At 42.3% G+C, this 18,640-nt stretch overlaps 2 protein-coding genes across 5 annotated transcripts in view; both read right to left on the bottom strand.

The window, feature by feature from the left end:
* Positions 1–11,330: 11,330 nt before the first annotated feature.
* kbtbd11 (kelch repeat and BTB (POZ) domain containing 11) lies at positions 11,331–15,214 on the bottom strand. Of its 2 annotated transcripts, none has more exons than XR_011928360.1 (2): positions 11,728–14,783; positions 11,331–11,687 (listed from the first exon to the last, which is right to left on the bottom strand). XR_011928360.1 is itself a non-coding variant. In XM_072457488.1 (2 exons), the coding sequence occupies exon 2, from the start codon at positions 14,684–14,686 to the stop codon at positions 12,794–12,796; it is 1,893 nt and encodes a 630-aa protein (XP_072313589.1). In that variant the 5' UTR covers positions 14,687–14,759; positions 15,189–15,214; the 3' UTR covers positions 11,331–12,793. The 2 variants fall into 2 exon arrangements, 1 of the variants encoding a protein (XP_072313589.1); XM_072457488.1 differs by adding an exon at positions 15,189–15,214 and having other exon boundaries at positions 11,331–14,759.
* Positions 15,215–16,699: 1,485 nt separating this feature from the next.
* arhgef10 (Rho guanine nucleotide exchange factor (GEF) 10) overlaps positions 16,700–18,640 on the bottom strand; it is a 33,282-nt gene continuing 31,341 nt past the window's right edge. For all 3 annotated transcript variants that reach the window (XM_072457209.1, XM_072457211.1, XM_072457210.1), the window contains 2 exons: positions 18,024–18,146; positions 16,700–17,890 (listed from right to left, as the gene is read on the bottom strand). In XM_072457209.1, the coding sequence (XP_072313310.1) occupies positions 17,388–17,890; positions 18,024–18,146 (626 nt within the window). In that variant the 3' untranslated portion in view covers positions 16,700–17,387. The remainder of the gene's footprint in view (positions 17,891–18,023; positions 18,147–18,640) is intronic.

The raw sequence follows: 18,640 nt of genomic DNA, 5'->3' as shown, positions 1-18,640 counted from the left end.
AGCGGGACTAAACCTGGAATATAGCAGGACTAAACCTGGACTATAGCAGGACTAAACCTGGACTATAGCAGGACTAAACCTGGACTATAGTAGGACTAAACCTGGACTACAGCAGGACTAAACCTGGACTATAGCGGGTCTAAACCTGGACTATAGCGGAACAAAACCTGGACTATAGTAGGACTAAACCTGGTCTATAGCGGGACTAAACCTGGACTATAGCAGGACTAAACCTGGACTATAGTAGGACTAAACCTGGACTATAGCGGGACTAAACCTGGACTATAGCGGGACTAAACCTGGACTATAGCGGGACTAAACCTGGACTATAACGGGACTAAACCTGGACTATAGTAGGACTAAACCTGGACTATAGCCGGATTAAACCTGGACTATAGCAGGACTAAACCTGGACTATAGCGGGACTAAACCTGGACTATAGCCGGATTAAACCTGGACTATAGCAGGACTAAACCTGGACTATAGCAGGACTAAACCTGGACTATAGCGGGACTAAACCTGGACTATAATAGGACTAAACCTGGACTATAGCAGGACTAAACCTGGACTATAGCGGGACTAAACCTGGACTATAGTAGGACTAAACCTGGACTATAGCCGGATTAAACCTGGACTATAGCAGGACTAAACCTGACCTATAGCAGGACTAAACCTGGACTATAGCAGGACTAAACCTGGACTATAGCTGGATTAAACCTGGACTATAGCAGGACTAAACCTGGACTATAGCGGGACTAAACCTGGACTATAGTAGGACTAAACCTGGACCATAGCCGGATTAAACCTGGACTATAGCAGGACTAAACCTGGACTATAGCCGGATTAAACCTGGACTATAGTAGGACTAAGCCTGGACTATAGTAGGACTAAACCTGGACTATAGCAGGACTAAACCTGGACAATAGCAGGACTAAACCTGGACTATAGTAGGACTAAACCTGGACTATAGCAGGACTAAACCTGGTCAATAGCAGGACTAAACCTGGACTATAGCAGGACTAAACCTGGACTATAGCAGGACTAAATCTGGACTATAGCGGGACTAAACCTGGACTATAGCAGGACTAAACCTGCACTATAGCAGGACTAAACCTGGACTATAGTAGGACTAATCCTGGACTATAGCAGGACTAAACCTTGACTATAGCTGGTCTAAACCTGGACTATAGCGGGACTAAACCTGGACTATAGTAGGACTAAGCCTGGACTATAGCGGGACTAAACCTGGACTATAGTGGGACTAAACCTGGACTATAGCGGGACTAAACCTGGAATATAGCAGGACTAAACCTGGACTATAGCAGGACTAAACCTGGACTATAGCAGGACTAAACCTGGACTATAGTAGGACTAAACCTGGACTACAGCAGGACTAAACCTGGACTATAGCGGGTCTAAACCTGGACTATAGCGGAACAAAACCTGGACTATAGTAGGACTAAACCTGGTCTATAGCGGGACTAAACCTGGACTATAGCAGGACTAAACCTGGACTATAGTAGGACTAAACCTGGACTATAGCGGGACTAAACCTGGACTATAGCGGGACTAAACCTGGACTATAGCGGGACTAAACCTGGACTATAACGGGACTAAACCTGGACTATAGTAGGACTAAACCTGGACTATAGCCGGATTAAACCTGGACTATAGCAGGACTAAACCTGGACTATAGCGGGACTAAACCTGGACTATAGCCGGATTAAACCTGGACTATAGCAGGACTAAACCTGGACTATAGCAGGACTAAACCTGGACTATAGCGGGACTAAACCTGGACTATAATAGGACTAAACCTGGACTATAGCAGGACTAAACCTGGACTATAGCGGGACTAAACCTGGACTATAGCCGGATTAAACCTGGACTATAGCAGGACTAAACCTGGACTATAGCGGGACTAAACCTGGACTATAGTAGGACTAAACCTGGACTATAGCCGGATTAAACCTGGACTATAGCAGGACTAAACCTGGACTATAGCGGGACTAAACCTGGACTATAGCCGGATTAAACCTGGACTATAGCAGGACTAAACCTGGACTATAACGGGACTAAACCTGGACTATAGTAGGACTAAACCTGGACTATAGCCGGATTAAACCTGGACTATAACGGGACTAAACCTGGACTATAGTAGGACTAAACCTGGACTATAGCCGGATTAAACCTGGACTATAGCAGGACTAAACCTGGACTATAGCGGGACTAAACCTGGACTATAGCCGGATTAAACCTGGACTATAGCAGGACTAAACCTGGACTATAGCGGGACTAAACCTGGACTATAGCCGGATTAAACCTGGACTATAGCAGGACTAAACCTGGACTATAACGGGACTAAACCTGGACTATAGTAGGACTAAACCTGGACTATAGCCGGATTAAACCTGGACTAAAGCAGGACTAAACCTGGACAATAGCAGGACTAAACCTGGACAATAGCAGGACTAAACCTGGACAATAGCAGGACTAAACCTGGACTATAGCAGGACTAAACCTGGACTATAGCAGGACTAAACCTGGACTATAGCAGGACTAAATTTGGACTATAGCAGGACTAAACCTGGACTATAGCAGGACTAAACCTGGACTATAGCGGGACTAAACCTGGACTATAGCAGGACTAAACCTGGACTATAGCAGGACTAAATCTGGACTATAGCGGGACTAAACCTGGACTATAGCAGGACTAAACCTGCACTATAGCAGGACTAAACCTGGACTATAGTAGGACTAATCCTGGACTATAGCAGGACTAAACCTTGACTATAGCTGGTCTAAACCTGGACTATAGCGGGACTAAACCTGGACTATAGTGGGACTAAACCTGGACTATAGCGGGACTAAACCTGGAATATAGCAGGACTAAACCTGGACTATAGCAGGACTAAACCTGGACTATAGCAGGACTAAACCTGGACTATAGTAGGACTAAACCTGGACTACAGCAGGACTAAACCTGGACTATAGCGGGTCTAAACCTGGACTATAGCGGAACAAAACCTGGACTATAGTAGGACTAAACCTGGTCTATAGCGGGACTAAACCTGGACTATAGCAGGACTAAACCTGGACTATAGTAGGACTAAACCTGGACTATAGCGGGACTAAACCTGGACTATAGCGGGACTAAACCTGGACTATAGCGGGACTAAACCTGGACTATAACGGGACTAAACCTGGACTATAGTAGGACTAAACCTGGACTATAGCCGGATTAAACCTGGACTATAGCAGGACTAAACCTGGACTATAGCGGGACTAAACCTGGACTATAGCCGGATTAAACCTGGACTATAGCAGGACTAAACCTGGACTATAGCAGGACTAAACCTGGACTATAGCGGGACTAAACCTGGACTATAATAGGACTAAACCTGGACTATAGCAGGACTAAACCTGGACTATAGCGGGACTAAACCTGGACTATAGTAGGACTAAACCTGGACTATAGCCGGATTAAACCTGGACTATAGCAGGACTAAACCTGACCTATAGCAGGACTAAACCTGGACTATAGCAGGACTAAACCTGGACTATAGCTGGATTAAACCTGGACTATAGCAGGACTAAACCTGGACTATAGCGGGACTAAACCTGGACTATAGTAGGACTAAACCTGGACCATAGCCGGATTAAACCTGGACTATAGCAGGACTAAACCTGGACTATAGCCGGATTAAACCTGGACTATAGTAGGACTAAGCCTGGACTATAGTAGGACTAAACCTGGACTATAGCAGGACTAAACCTGGACAATAGCAGGACTAAACCTGGACTATAGTAGGACTAAACCTGGACTATAGCAGGACTAAACCTGGTCAATAGCAGGACTAAACCTGGACTATAGCAGGACTAAACCTGGACTATAGCAGGACTAAATCTGGACTATAGCGGGACTAAACCTGGACTATAGCAGGACTAAACCTGCACTATAGCAGGACTAAACCTGGACTATAGTAGGACTAATCCTGGACTATAGCAGGACTAAACCTTGACTATAGCTGGTCTAAACCTGGACTATAGCGGGACTAAACCTGGACTATAGTAGGACTAAGCCTGGACTATAGCGGGACTAAACCTGGACTATAGTGGGACTAAACCTGGACTATAGCGGGACTAAACCTGGAATATAGCAGGACTAAACCTGGACTATAGCAGGACTAAACCTGGACTATAGCAGGACTAAACCTGGACTATAGTAGGACTAAACCTGGACTACAGCAGGACTAAACCTGGACTATAGCGGGTCTAAACCTGGACTATAGCGGAACAAAACCTGGACTATAGTAGGACTAAACCTGGTCTATAGCGGGACTAAACCTGGACTATAGCAGGACTAAACCTGGACTATAGTAGGACTAAACCTGGACTATAGCGGGACTAAACCTGGACTATAGCGGGACTAAACCTGGACTATAGCGGGACTAAACCTGGACTATAACGGGACTAAACCTGGACTATAGTAGGACTAAACCTGGACTATAGCCGGATTAAACCTGGACTATAGCAGGACTAAACCTGGACTATAGCGGGACTAAACCTGGACTATAGCCGGATTAAACCTGGACTATAGCAGGACTAAACCTGGACTATAGCAGGACTAAACCTGGACTATAGCGGGACTAAACCTGGACTATAATAGGACTAAACCTGGACTATAGCAGGACTAAACCTGGACTATAGCGGGACTAAACCTGGACTATAGTAGGACTAAACCTGGACTATAGCCGGATTAAACCTGGACTATAGCAGGACTAAACCTGACCTATAGCAGGACTAAACCTGGACTATAGCAGGACTAAACCTGGACTATAGCTGGATTAAACCTGGACTATAGCAGGACTAAACCTGGACTATAGCGGGACTAAACCTGGACTATAGTAGGACTAAACCTGGACTATAGCCGGATTAAACCTGGACTATAGTAGGACTAAGCCTGGACTATAGTAGGACTAAACCTGGACTATAGCAGGACTAAACCTGGACAATAGCAGGACTAAACCTGGACTATAGTAGGACTAAACCTGGACTATAGCAGGACTAAACCTGGACTATAGCAGGACTAAACCTGGACTATAGCAGGACTAAACCTGGACTATAGCAGGACTAAACCTGGACTATAGCAGGACTAAACCTGGACTATAGCGGGACTAAACCTGGACTATAGTAGGACTAAACCTGGACTATAGCCGGATTAAACCTGGACTATAGCAGGACTAAACCTGGACTATAGCGGGACTAAACCTGGACTATAGCAGGACTAAACCTGGACAATAGCAGGACTAAACCTGGACTATAGCAGGACTAAACCTGGACTATAGCAGGACTAAACCTGGACTATAGCAGGACTAAACCTGGACTATAGCAGGACTAAACCTGGACTATAGGAGGACTAAACCTGGACTATAGTAGGACTAAACCTGGACTATAGCAGGACTAAACCTGGACTATAGCAGGACTAAACCTGGACTATAGCAGGACTAAATTTGGACTATAGCAGGACTAAACCTGGACAATAGCAGGACTAAACCTGGACTATAGCAGGACTAAACTTGGACTATAGCAGGACTAAACCTGGACAATAGCAGGACTAAACCTGGACTATAGCAGGACTAAAGCTGGACTATAGCAGGACTAAACCTGGACTAAAGCAGGACTAAACCTGGACAATAGCAGGACTAAACCTGGACAATAGCAGGACTAAACCTGGACTATAGCAGGACTAAACCTGGACTATAGCAGGACTAAACCTGGACTATAGCAGGACTAAACCTGGACTATAGCGGGACTAAACCTGGACTATAGTAGGACTAAACCTGGACTATAGCAGGACTAAACCTGGACTATAGCATGCAATGTCTTCCCTTCTTATGACGTCTGATTAAATTGCTGTGAAAAGATAGCCTTTTGTTTCTATTATGAATGCGTCACTCAACATTTTATTCATAATTGTGCTTGGTCAATAAGCTTGAGGTAGACGAAACACATCAAGGAAAATACATTAATTGTATTTATGAACTGATGTACAGAATTGTTTTGACATGTCATTTCATATCAGTTACAAAAAAACAAAAACAATTATGCATCAGACGCTCACAAAATAAAACTATTTTGTGTCCAATTAAGAAAGTGACACATAAGGTTTGGAAGAGCGAGCGTAGCAAGGGCGCTTAGCCTTTTTGACCTCAAGGCCCGACATTTCCTGCACAAAGTAACCCAGGACCCAATCTCATATTAAATGTATTGTACTTTACCAATGTGTGATTACCATTCTGTGTTTTAGAGTGTGCTGCAGAGCTACAGTTGGTTCAGACGCAGAGCTTTGATGTACCGCGCCTTTTAAGTCTGTTTTTACATCAACCAATCACAATCAACAAGTTAACACATCATTTGTCCAGGCTAAATGTATTGTCAATAGACACATTACATTTATGCATCAGAAATATTGACTGTAAAGCATCATTTTCTTCTACGTTCTTGTAGAGTATCTCCCAAATTACAAAATAATATTGTTAAGATTACCTTTCAGTCCTGTCCTAACACAAAAGTAAAAGATTGTTAGTGCTACAAGTGACAATAAGTGACATGCACACATTGGCTTTACATTATAGATCTATTACTGACATCACAAGACTCAACATTGTGTCGTCCTGACTGAGGGCTTTCTCCTAAACAAGTGACTCCTCTTTTCCACGAGACCTGAAGTAGACCTGTTGATTAAAATGCACATTCTTATCATCGAGATTGACCAAAGTTTATCTTGGCTTTATGACGAAGTTGGACTGATGTTCGATTGCTTTGTGTGAGTACAGTTTCCTTAATGAATGAACTGTAATTGAATCATTGGCTTTAAGATAAGATAAGATCCTTTATTGTCCACACATGGGGAAATTTCGGTGTTACAACGCAGTAGATACAGGGGGAAGGGACAGATAACTTAGGAATTTTCAAAAAAACACAATTTTTAAAAATAAAAATAAAAAAATGAAGTAAATAATAATAAAAATAAAGTAAAGTGAAAATAGCTGGCATAAGATAAAATAATACTAATACTAATGTTAAGTAAACACTCTTATTTACATCAGTTGTATGCACATGAATATGGCCTTAATTGCTGGTGAGTATGACAGTAATATGAATATGACTGTATTGCACATGATTAGGTCAGTCAAGTATTGCACATTTTTACATATACACACTTAACGGTCAACTCTTTTACAGTGCCTAAGGAGGTTGGTTGTTTAGTATAAATTGTACTTTCTTTCATGAGTACTGTCAGATTGATAATGGCTTCTGGATGTCAGCCGATCTGTCTTGATTTCAAAAACACTGTCGGACCTTTGAAAACCATTTTTCCACCACGGATCACGTCGCCTATTTACTCTCTAGTTCAGTCTGCCGTACACATCGATCAAAACCTCATCTTTAATTTACAAATCAATGTGAAGCGTATTATAGAAACATGTGTGGTGTGAGAGCCCTAACTTTCCCAGTCTTCTGACAACTTAAATGTATCTTCAAGTTTAATTATTTCTTAATATTGACATTTCTAATTAAACTGCATAATTGGTGCGACTGAGCTCAGTGGCAATCATCTCGCCGACCACAGAAAAATGAATCTCAAAATAATTAATGAATACTAGCGCTTTTAATTGCAGTGTACCCGTAACCATAATTGCTGCAGCATCCTCCTTGAAATGACATGATGACAAATACATGTCATGTCAACGCTTTCCTTCCCTCATCTCACACCTCAATCACGGCTAATCCGCTCACCTCAGCCACGACGCACAGACAAATTAAAGTTGCGTTTAATTTTCCCCCTTCATTAATACATCGTGTTTCCAAGGTTACTATCATTTAGAAACTCCTGAGCAAACAAACACAAGGAAGAAGCGCTTGCGTTGATATTTAGAGACTTTCACTGAGCAGGAGTTTACACTAGAAAACAAATCATTGAGCAGAGCTAGTCCTAGGACTCCAGAACCTTTTCCTTTGTCATAAAACAAAGAGATTTCAGCAACACAAGGCAACACAAGGCAAGCCTATACTACCTTTGTGCTTATGTAAAAATACGATTGTATGTAGCTGAATTAATTCTAATGATCTTATATATTAAATAATTATACTTATGGTAAAACATATATTTATATTTATATTCCTGCTATATCAGTTACATTTGTGTTAAGTTTAAAGGTCCATTATGCAATATTTCCTTGTGATGCAGTCCGTCACCTGCTTGTCTCCATGGAGATGTTGCTGTTTGCCGGAATTTTCTATTCTACAGATGTGGCCATTTACCATCACCTGCTTTTATACATGGAGTTGGCAATAAGTTTAATGCCAAACAAGATTATTTCAGGCAAAACAGTAACATCATATTGTCACCACAGACGAGCAGGAGTAAAGCTTTACAATGTGCACTTTTAACTGACAGAGAGCTTTGATGTTTGGAACAGTGGCTGTATTGTAACTGAAGCTAAGTGGGTGGTAGAAGCAGCTGTAGTAAAAATAGAGATAATAGTTGTTTCAGAGCGTACACATTTGATGGATAGCGTTCTGCCTAAATATTATTGTATTCAACATACAGAGACCCATTATTGTATTATTTTCTGAATTCTCAATAAACTGAATATCTATTGTTTTTTTAGCACATTAAGTATTTCCTCTATTTCATAAACATTCCTTTTCAGTGTGGATACAGTGGTAGTTTCCATGTTGACCACCAGGGGGACACATGCCTCTTACAACACCCATAGCATGGAAACCTTTTATTATCAAGGTTGCACAGCAATTTAAAATGTATTTGTATTTTTGCTTTAGATATTGTAAAGATTCCATAAAGAATTGTATAAAAACCTTATTAAAAAAAAGACAAGGAAGAAGAAAAAAAAGCCGTTATAATATTATGGTGCTGTTCCAGTCACATTAGTCTACTTGAGTAGTATTTTGACATGCTCGTTGCCATGTCTTTACAGAGCAAAGCAGCATGTGGATGTGCACGAGCAGTGAGTGTGCACTGTCACTAGAGGCCCCCTGCAGAGGGATGTGACAGGGCTCGACACAATGACCTAATTTGACTGAAGGTCTGGGGAGAGAAAATGTTAGGGTGCAGAATGAATACAGAGAAGCATATGAAAGCAACAATATGATAGAGCAAAAGCAAACTAATTCTTGCATATCAAGCATGTTTACACACACCATTTTCTTCTCTGCTAAAATCTTCAGTGAAAAGCTTTGCATGGATAAATTGGCTGGAGGTGCTGGGGCCAATGATGAGCTCTCCGACTAGCCTCTTTCGCATGCAAATCATATCTGAATTTCTCATTAGCATAGATGCATGAGAAACTTTAAATGCTTTTAATTTTCAATCTCGCCAAGCAGAGGAGTAATTTGTCACTGTCAGGATGAGAGACTAAAAAGGGGGGGACCAGAGGGAGCCAAGAACTGCACGCTAAACTGAAATCACAGAAAATTTCTGATTAACTAATTGACTGATGTACGGTTCAGTCAAGTTGCCTTGAAGGTGTAAATAATTCTGGATTTATTCAAATGGCAAGAAATGAGGGAGTGCGGGTGGATATAGAAAAGCACATTACTTGATGCCTCTCCCCGGGCCGTAATTTTCTCTGGTGATTTTCATTTATAGCAGTTTTTTTGACTCTATAAAGGCGGTGCAAGTTAGAGCATAATCATAGATAATCAACTGGAAATTAAAAGACAGTGCCACATAAAATCTCTGTGCCATTTGACAAGAAAGAAGCAGCTTAGAGCGATTCGGTGGCTTATCACATAAGCTGTTGTGAAGTCATTTCAAATTTTATCTTCCCCCTTTTAAGATTTTAGATCAATTGGCACTCCGCTGAGAAGACTAAATCACTTGTTCTTTATTTTCTGAACAAAGCAGTTCAAAATCAGACAGTCCTTAATGGGTATGCTTAGCTGTAGGTAAAAATGAGGCAGATTTAACAAGCTCTGCATTCAAATGACTAAAACCAATTAGGGCTATGGAAACTTAATTATAATTCTCTAAGAAAGTGACAATGTGAACAGAAGATTAGCTGGTCCATTTAAATGTCTCCTGTATTGCCTAAAAAAGTGTATTTGTATAACCTGTATTTGTAAGTTCACAATGTGTAGTAGATCTTATTTGAGAGTTCCTCATGCAGCACTCTGGTGTGAAACAGGATAGTATTTTTACTTATAGTACGAACATATCTGGCTTTGTGTGTGTAGGCCAGACGTTCTGGTAAATACAGTTTTCTGGTAAATCCCTGCAGTTGAAATATAATTGTGACTGAAAACATTGTTGACTATAGCGACTTATATGTTGGTAATGCTATTGTTGATTTGAAGATATGCAAAACTAGCAGGTCTATTAATATATAATGTCCAAAAGAAAACCTGTTTAAAAAAATATTAATATTTCTGAACTTTTGTAGTATGTAGTATAAATTAATTTACTCTTCATTCACGTTTTGTATGATATGAATGAACCTCCACAAAGATATATTCTCTTTTTAATCTGACATCATTCTATACCTGCTCCAAAGTGCTTATGTTATGTACCTCATACTAAATTCTGCATATTTTATTTACAGTCATCAGTTGCTTTTTTCATCTTTGACTTATATGTTTATATTTTCTAATGGATTGCAAATGTAATGATTATAGAATTCAGAAACAGGTTGAGATATTAGTTCTGATTTATATTTCCCAGCCTCACATACTCGGTCCCAACACACAGAATAACACCTCCCACCCCCCTCAAAGCAAATGAAGACCAGTGTGGATAAGGTGGTCACTGTTTGGATTTATTAAACGCTACCTCAATTTTATATAATCCCATACTGCCCCCCAGTGGCCAATCCTTCAATGTCAAGTGTGTGAGACAAGAATTCCCGCCAGTTCTCTAATGTATATAATGTACTGACAAGGGTTGTTTAGTCTCAAAACACATATGCCACTGTCATCAATACATTATTTGACTTGAGTAATGGTAATTTATAAATGACAATATTTTACAAGGCCTATATTTCTAGGCCTTCTATTTCTTTATTTTAACCACATAACCTCATAAGTCAAAATTATAGCAACTACCTGTAGAATGGGGTTAAATTTTCACATTGTTTGTAGGCATGTATCATTTTTTATTATTTATATATTTTTTTTACTATATATAATGCTACACAAGTTTCATTACGGCCAGCATTATCTGTAATATTCCTCTTTAACCAGGAGGTGGCAGTCTGACTGAACAAATGAGGGAGGCTATTCTCAGTAGTATAACAAAATACAGGACATTTTCTTTGCAAGACAAATGTTTTATTTGAAGCTCTTACTTTGAACTTTATCACAGCTATTTCATCAGGTCACTTCAAATGCTTTAAACAAAAGTCTTTACCTCAAACATGTCCATCACAGCAGCATATCAAAAGCTCCGCGCTCGATATAAAAGTAACAAAATACAGATGTTGCCAGCAAGATACCAAAATGTTACACCACATCAACGATGCCCGTGTCACACTGACCATTTATACAAACCATATAAAAGCATTTCACCACACGTCCCCAGAACATTCAAGATGAAGGTGGCTGTTTTGTAACAAAAACACATTTATTAGTGTCTGTAAAGTTTAGTGTAACCAAAGTAGAAGCCTCTTAGCCATTCCATACATCCGGAAAAGTCTATGTCTTTACTTTAAACCTTTGTTCTTTTTTGGCAACAATCTGGATTACTTGGGGAGTTAGGAATACAAAAGTCAGCATCTAAAAAAGAAGTCACTCTTGTAGTTTTATGCATAAACTAGTAATAATAGTAGGATAATAACACTGTTCAATTGTACAAGTCTTTGGCACATTTATCATTTCTTTTACAATTGGCTATGAAAGGATATAATCGGTGCTTTCTGACCTTGTGCTCAACATTTGATTTTACATAATCAGTTACCTCTAGGTGCAAAACCAGTTACATTTAGATTTAAAATTTACATCTGCGACAAGTTGGCCACTGTCCAGGGTGTACCCCGCCTAAGGCCCGAAGTCACTGGGATAGGCTCCAGTCACCCTCGACCCCGAAAGGGAACAAGCGGTAGAAAATGGATGGATGGATGGATCTAAGAGCCATTGTAATAATTGCACTGATTTAAAATACAAATCAAGGCGCACTCACTGGTCCTGTGAGAACTTTAAGACGCCTACCACTAGTTAGAGGGTTCGACTTAGGCTTGACTAACCACGCTATTTTTAACTAGAATAATCTAAAAATACAGAAGATAATGAAGGGACAACAAAAGTGCTTACTGGAAAATCGTATTAACCTTGGACGAGACTTAACTAGCTTCCATTAAGAGCGATGCACACTTCCTGTCGACATCTAAAACCATTTCCTTTGCATACATTATAACCATTGCACATTCAATATCCATGACTATCATCACCATATCATTCTCTTCCATAATGTGCTTACAAACCATGATGGACAGTGCTGTGGAATATTAAAAAGACCCATGAGGACAAACACTCACAAACTGTAACCTTCATATTGTCCTCATATCATATCTACAATTTCAGATCAAATATGTCGCTTCCATTCAAAACAGATATTTAAGGCTTTTACCCATAGATGCATTAAGTTCCCATGCAAATATTCACATTGCAAGCCGCCATCGATACACTGAGACACGATAGACATTTACAAGTCCATAGAATGTATTTTGCTTATTTCATTTTGGCTATCGCCCTCTTGGTGTTATTCAGGGCGTGACTATTTTGTCGCTTTCTCAGACTTTTCAGGCAAAGTAAGAACAAACGGGAACAGCACGCCCCGAGCCTCCAACGGCGCCTTGAGCATCTCCTCCACAAAGTAGGCCTTCTCCTCCTCCACCACGAACTGCAGAGTCTGGCTCTTGTTCACACAGTAGATGCAGTTCCCAATAAGCGCACACCTGAAGGGCAAAAGGCTCCCTATTTTCTGTGACGCGCAGTCGTGCCACATTTTCACGATGGTATTGTACTTGAACACATTGATCCCTTGCTCGCGGTTCACGTCAAAGCGGTAAATGAAGCTCTTTAGCGCCACCATGTCGCTCGACTTTTTCCTGCTGTTGTTGTAGGGACACTCCTGCCACTCGTCTCTTTTGGGGTCGTATTTCAGGAGTCGGTAGAAGAGAGAACCTCCGGAGACGTACAGCTCTCCACTGCAGGTCGTGGCTTCGTGGGCCACGGCGAACGCTCCTTTGGGCAGAGGAGCTATTGTGGTCCAGCGGTCCATGCGAGGGTCATACTTCTCCACCGTGAACAAACATTCTCCTCCAATGGCGTACAAGTAACCGTCCATGGACACTAGCTTTAACTGGGCCCGAGCCTGGATCAGAGGCCGCACCTCAGCCCAGCGGTTGGTGATGGGGTTGTAACAGAAGACTCTATCAGAGACTTTACCCTTTACTCCATTGGCCTTGATCCCCCCTGCCACAAATAGGTAATTATACATCGTGCAGATACCGCAGCCCTTAGTGTTGAGGTCATCGGGCATCGAAGTCAAGGCAGTCCAGTCATTTACCACGTCGTTGTAGTAGTAAATCATATTGTTATCCTCCAACGACTCCACTGACAATGGACTTTGCGGCCGACTTCCGCAGCGACTCGGAGGCCGGCTCCCGACACGATCGAAAACATCGTTCACCTCCGCCACCATCAGCGCCTGCTTCCCCTCCATCCTTTTCCTCAAGACCAGGTCCCGCTCGGACCCGGTGAGACGCCCGTACACCGAGGGGTCTTTGAGAATTTGTAGAAAATTGTCACTCATGTACCCATAGGCGGTCTCTTTCAGCTCGTTCAGGCGCTGCTTTTTGGCTATGGTAAGGATCTCGTAGCAGTTCTCCGCCGTGATCTGCTCGGACATGCGGTCCATAGCTGCCTGGACAGCACAGGGGATCTGCAGGACCTTCGCCCCGGTAATGACATCCACGACATTATCCTTGCCAACATTCATCTGAGCAGTGTAAATATAATCTATCAACGTGGACATGGTCTTGTAGCTGACCCCTTTGACTTTGAGGATGTTTCGTGACAGGCGAGCTTTGAAATAGTCACTTTTCTCCGCCAGGACAGACTTGTGTGCGTTGATCGACTGTCCGCCAACTTCGATGACTAAATCCGGCTCCTCTTTTTTCGACGAGCTTCCTTTTTCTGCTTCCTGGCCACTGTCCTCGAACGTGGGGTTGGAGTATTCAGTTTCCTGTTCAGTTTGGCCGGAGTTGTGCACCGTAGGATCTGCATGGTGAGGTACTTTTGCTCTGGCGCCGTTGTGGTTTTCGCTCGCAGCGCTGTTTTGGCGCACGCTAGCAAAATGATTGGGCAGAGCGGTTTTAAAGTGGGCACTTGTTTCTGTTGATGTTGAGGTATATGAGCCGTTGTTCTTGTCATTTCCCACGTGATTATTCTCCATCAACTTCCCGTCCAGTAAATATTCCTTTTCGACCACAGGTGTTGGGCTGAACTCTCCGTCGCCCTGAAGAAAACCGTGGATGCAGTTTGCGCCCGGCTTTCCATCTTTGCGATCGGCAGCAGGCGTCGCGAGGTCAGAGGTCACCGCGGGGAGTGTGGCATCAGTCTCCACGGCGACGGCCCCTCCTCCCTGCACGCGGTCCTCACTCATGTTACACTAGTTGGGAGGCTTCACAGATCATGCTGAGTGGACATAGTTTGCCAGCTGGAGCGATTTCTGCCTCCTCTCGCCTCACGTCACCTAGATGAAACAAAGAGTCAGTATAACGTTAATAATTACATAAATATTAATATTATCATTATATATTACAACATTATAAGAACCTATTAAATCTCTATGAGGCACTATTAAAAGCAACAGTTAAAAAGAGAGCTAGTGTTGTCCTTTGTGTGCAAAATAAAAGCTCTAACACACATTCAGTGCTATTTTATTGATCCTATGAATGGAAAAGTAGACAGTTTCAAACGCGCATGCGCATAGGGTGTTGCACGGATGGAGTCTGAATTAATCTGTAGAATTTGATGTTTGCAATCATATTAAACGTGCTGCTGGTACAGAACCGTGATGAATGCGCTGTTGCTCAAAAAACACTGCATTTTACAGCAATATATGTCATTTAAACATCCCATAAGCACAAGCATTTGAACGTGACCTACCTGCGTTTACCTCGCTGAGAATGAAGAACGGCTCCCGCAGTTCCACGCTCTGTCCGCGCCTCCACAAAGCCCGCTTACGTAAGGACACGCGCGATCATAACGGACGCAGCGGATCGCCAATGCATTCTGGGATTAATTCAACGAAAAACGCGCACGTCGTGTCTCCCTCTCTCTCTCTCGCTGCCGCCGTCGCGTTTCAGACTCTTCATGCGCGACTCGGTGGAGAAAGGCGAGGCGGAGTGACGAGTGTACAGTCACTCCAGGTCGCACCTCCTTCGGATCAGCCCCGTCGGAGCTCCGCCAGTTCTCCCTTCAGGGGGAGTGAGGAGCGCCGCTGTTCCCGTCCCGTCCCCGACACGGAGCTGTCCCGCACTGACGGGCGCGTGAAGCCGCATCACTAGCACTGGGCTTTTAGGCGTGTGTGTGGGTGTTTTTTCCCTTTTTCTTTTACAGTAAAGTACAGTGAAAAGGCGGTTAATATTGATCCAAACCACGCCCCTCCTCGGTATTAACCCTACACTTAACACGAGGCTCCATCTGTCCATCTGAGCGCGCGCGCCGGATGAGACGCATTCCGTTACGCATCACCTCCTGCTGGTCTGGGGAGCGCGAGGGCTCGGTACCCACTCTGGGGATGAACCACTGTCAAATGTCACCGATCTACATGTAACAGGCGTGTATAGGTCAAATTAAATAAACGTGTGAACATTCTTTAGATGCATTCACGTGGAGATCCCAGTGCAACATAGTTATTTCAGTAATATATATCAGTATAGCATAAGTCCATCATATGAAATTGTGGCATATATTATGTCCAAAGTGTCCATTGCTCCCTCCACAAAGCGCTTGTCCCTCCACAACTGCCCTTTAGATGTGTATAAATAGAGTTGCGTTGCCACAGGTTCTTACACATCCATCAGCCCACTGAGATTAAAGGCCATTCTAACTGGCAGGTTTGAATGGCAGATATTCAGAGTACAAAGCTATGCCCATGATACACATCTTAAATGTGTGTCTCCATGGAAACCTCAGGAATAGAGTGAAAACAAAGCTGTCTGACTGTACAAGTAATGATACGGCATCCAGTCATACACACTGATAAATGACTGTGTAATTTGTGTACTTTAAGTCAGAAGCATTACACCATCAGAGTAATGCTCCCAAAATAGGTGCAGTAAATGTAAGGGATTTCCCCACACTGTGTAGGCTGTAAGGAGTGTCGTTGATCATGGTTGTGCAACTGTAAATGTAGGCGCAAAAAAAAAAGAGAATGTCTTGACCCGTTCTAGTTGTAGTGGGAGAAAAGAAATCCAGGAAGAGTGGTATCAGGCAGTTCCTGTGGCCCCCCAGGCACATTGCTAGTCACAGCATGTACTGATGGCTGCACATAGTCAGAGAGCGAGAGTTCCAGGGACCAGAGCACAGGAATAAAGACGCCATCATTTTGTGTAGAGCAAAAAAACACTTAGAAGTATGAATATTAATAAACACATCAGACTGACATATATTTTGGAAGTATAAAACATTTATTTTTAAATATCTTTGTAGCAAACTCTAATAAGAATACATTGGGGGAAAACAAATGAGTAAATAACGCATCCTTCTCATCCATGCATGACTAAACCTGGCCAGCCAGGAAGTCCCATTCTAAAAGATTTCTAAATATCTGTCATAATTTCCCTTTTTTCTGTTGCTAGGAATGTTAGGCCGTCCCCAACAGCTGTTCAGTGTAAAAAGTATCAAATAATTGACAAAAAACAAATCTATGTTTCCACCTTCAGTCATTTCCAACACAATCCTGAGACATTCTTACGATTCTTACTTAAAAAAAGACGTACATGCTTCTGTTGCAACCTCACAAAGGCCACAAATTCATATTCCATTTCCGAGATGTAAATACTGAAATTCAATTATGTAAAACGGCACATAAACAAATTAGTATTAGCTCTGTTTTCAAATGAATGACTCCTATGTTGAAAATCACATTTACAAGCGAGTTATTATTCTTTTTTTTAAAAAAATACATAGTTTTGTAAAATACTGTCATGTCAGTGGTTATAGCTAAAATGTAATAAGCACTTTTCTTCTTATGTATTTGAAGCAGCTCTGTTCTTGGTAACATAAATATTCTAATCATGATATTTAAAACAAAATTGTCATCACCGTGAACCATTCTGCACTTGTGTTTTGGTCCTTTACATGTTAATCAATGGGATCTGCCAAATCATTGTGGAGGATGATGTGTCTTCATGACGTGATGGTTTGGTCTTCTTGTTGACTTTGCGGTGGCCCAGGCCTCCAGAGACAACCAGCACAGAGCTGACGTTCACCTTGTTGGTGCGGCGGCCCCTCTGCTGGTGGGAAGGGTCGTGCAGCATGTCGTACAGGGCCCCATCCTCTGGCCCGTTCTCTAGGGAGCCCTGTGAGGGGGCCAGGGAGCAGCAGGAAGAGGAGGAAAGGGAGTCCTGAAGAGCCATGTTGGTGCAGCCTGCCTCTCCCAGCCACACCGCTTTGCCCTGCGCTGGCGTGAGGGTGGAATCTGAAGGGGAATAGGTGCCGTCTCCTTCCACAAGCTCGGCAGGCTGGACAGAGGCAGCGTTAGATGGTGATGTGGACGAGGGACGGTTACAAACTGCAGCCGCCATAGTGAGGAACTTGACTGGTCCACTGTGAGCATGCAAGGACACCATACCCCGACCTAGGCCAAGAACACATTCTCACACACTTTTCAACTACTCCTTTTCCCTATTTTGATGAATCTCATACAAACATTAGGCAATAAACAAGGTGCAAAATGGACATTTGTAAGTGTTATCTCTGACATGTCTTACCTGTCACTTTGGGGATCCCCTGCAGTCTGGGAACTGACAAGCCCACTGTCACCCCCAGGTTAGTGCCGACCAAAAGCAGCCCATGACACACTAGCAGACTGCTCACTGAAACTCTATGGTTACCTACAGAAACATAAAAAAATAAATTATCAGACAAATGTAGCAGCAGTAGTAGTAGTAAAGGTTTATTTGGTCATTTTACATGTGGTATAAATTTAACTAATGATACTGCTAAGAGTGGTTTTATGACACCATACTTATTTATTTGATGTATTTAAATCAGAGGATAGGATGTAACAGTTTCCTGACCTTCTACTACTTGTGTAGTATAATTTTAAATTCATAGTACTCTTGTAACTTGAGTCTTATATAACCTATGTTTATTATATTGGCACACTATTTCATTGATTTTTACAGCCATAATTTATCACAGCAGTTGAGCCAAATCCTGAATACGGTGTGTGTGCTTGTTTCAACTGAAAGTATACAAGACTCCATATCTAATAAGTCACTTCAGCTGGTTTGAATAGAGCGTGGTGTGTGGGGGTGGGAGGTGTGCCCCTTCAGTGAGTGTGATGATGTTTTACAGTTATTGGTCTCCAAGGAAACAGAATGAG

This window comes from Eucyclogobius newberryi, unplaced genomic scaffold (assembly GCF_026437365.1).
Source record: "Eucyclogobius newberryi isolate DKJ021-1_F unplaced genomic scaffold, fEucNew1.0.hap1 SCAF_21, whole genome shotgun sequence".
Classification (NCBI taxonomy): Eukaryota; Metazoa; Chordata; class Actinopteri; order Gobiiformes; family Gobiidae; genus Eucyclogobius; species Eucyclogobius newberryi.
This window is presented reverse-complemented; position numbering and strand designations above follow the sequence as displayed.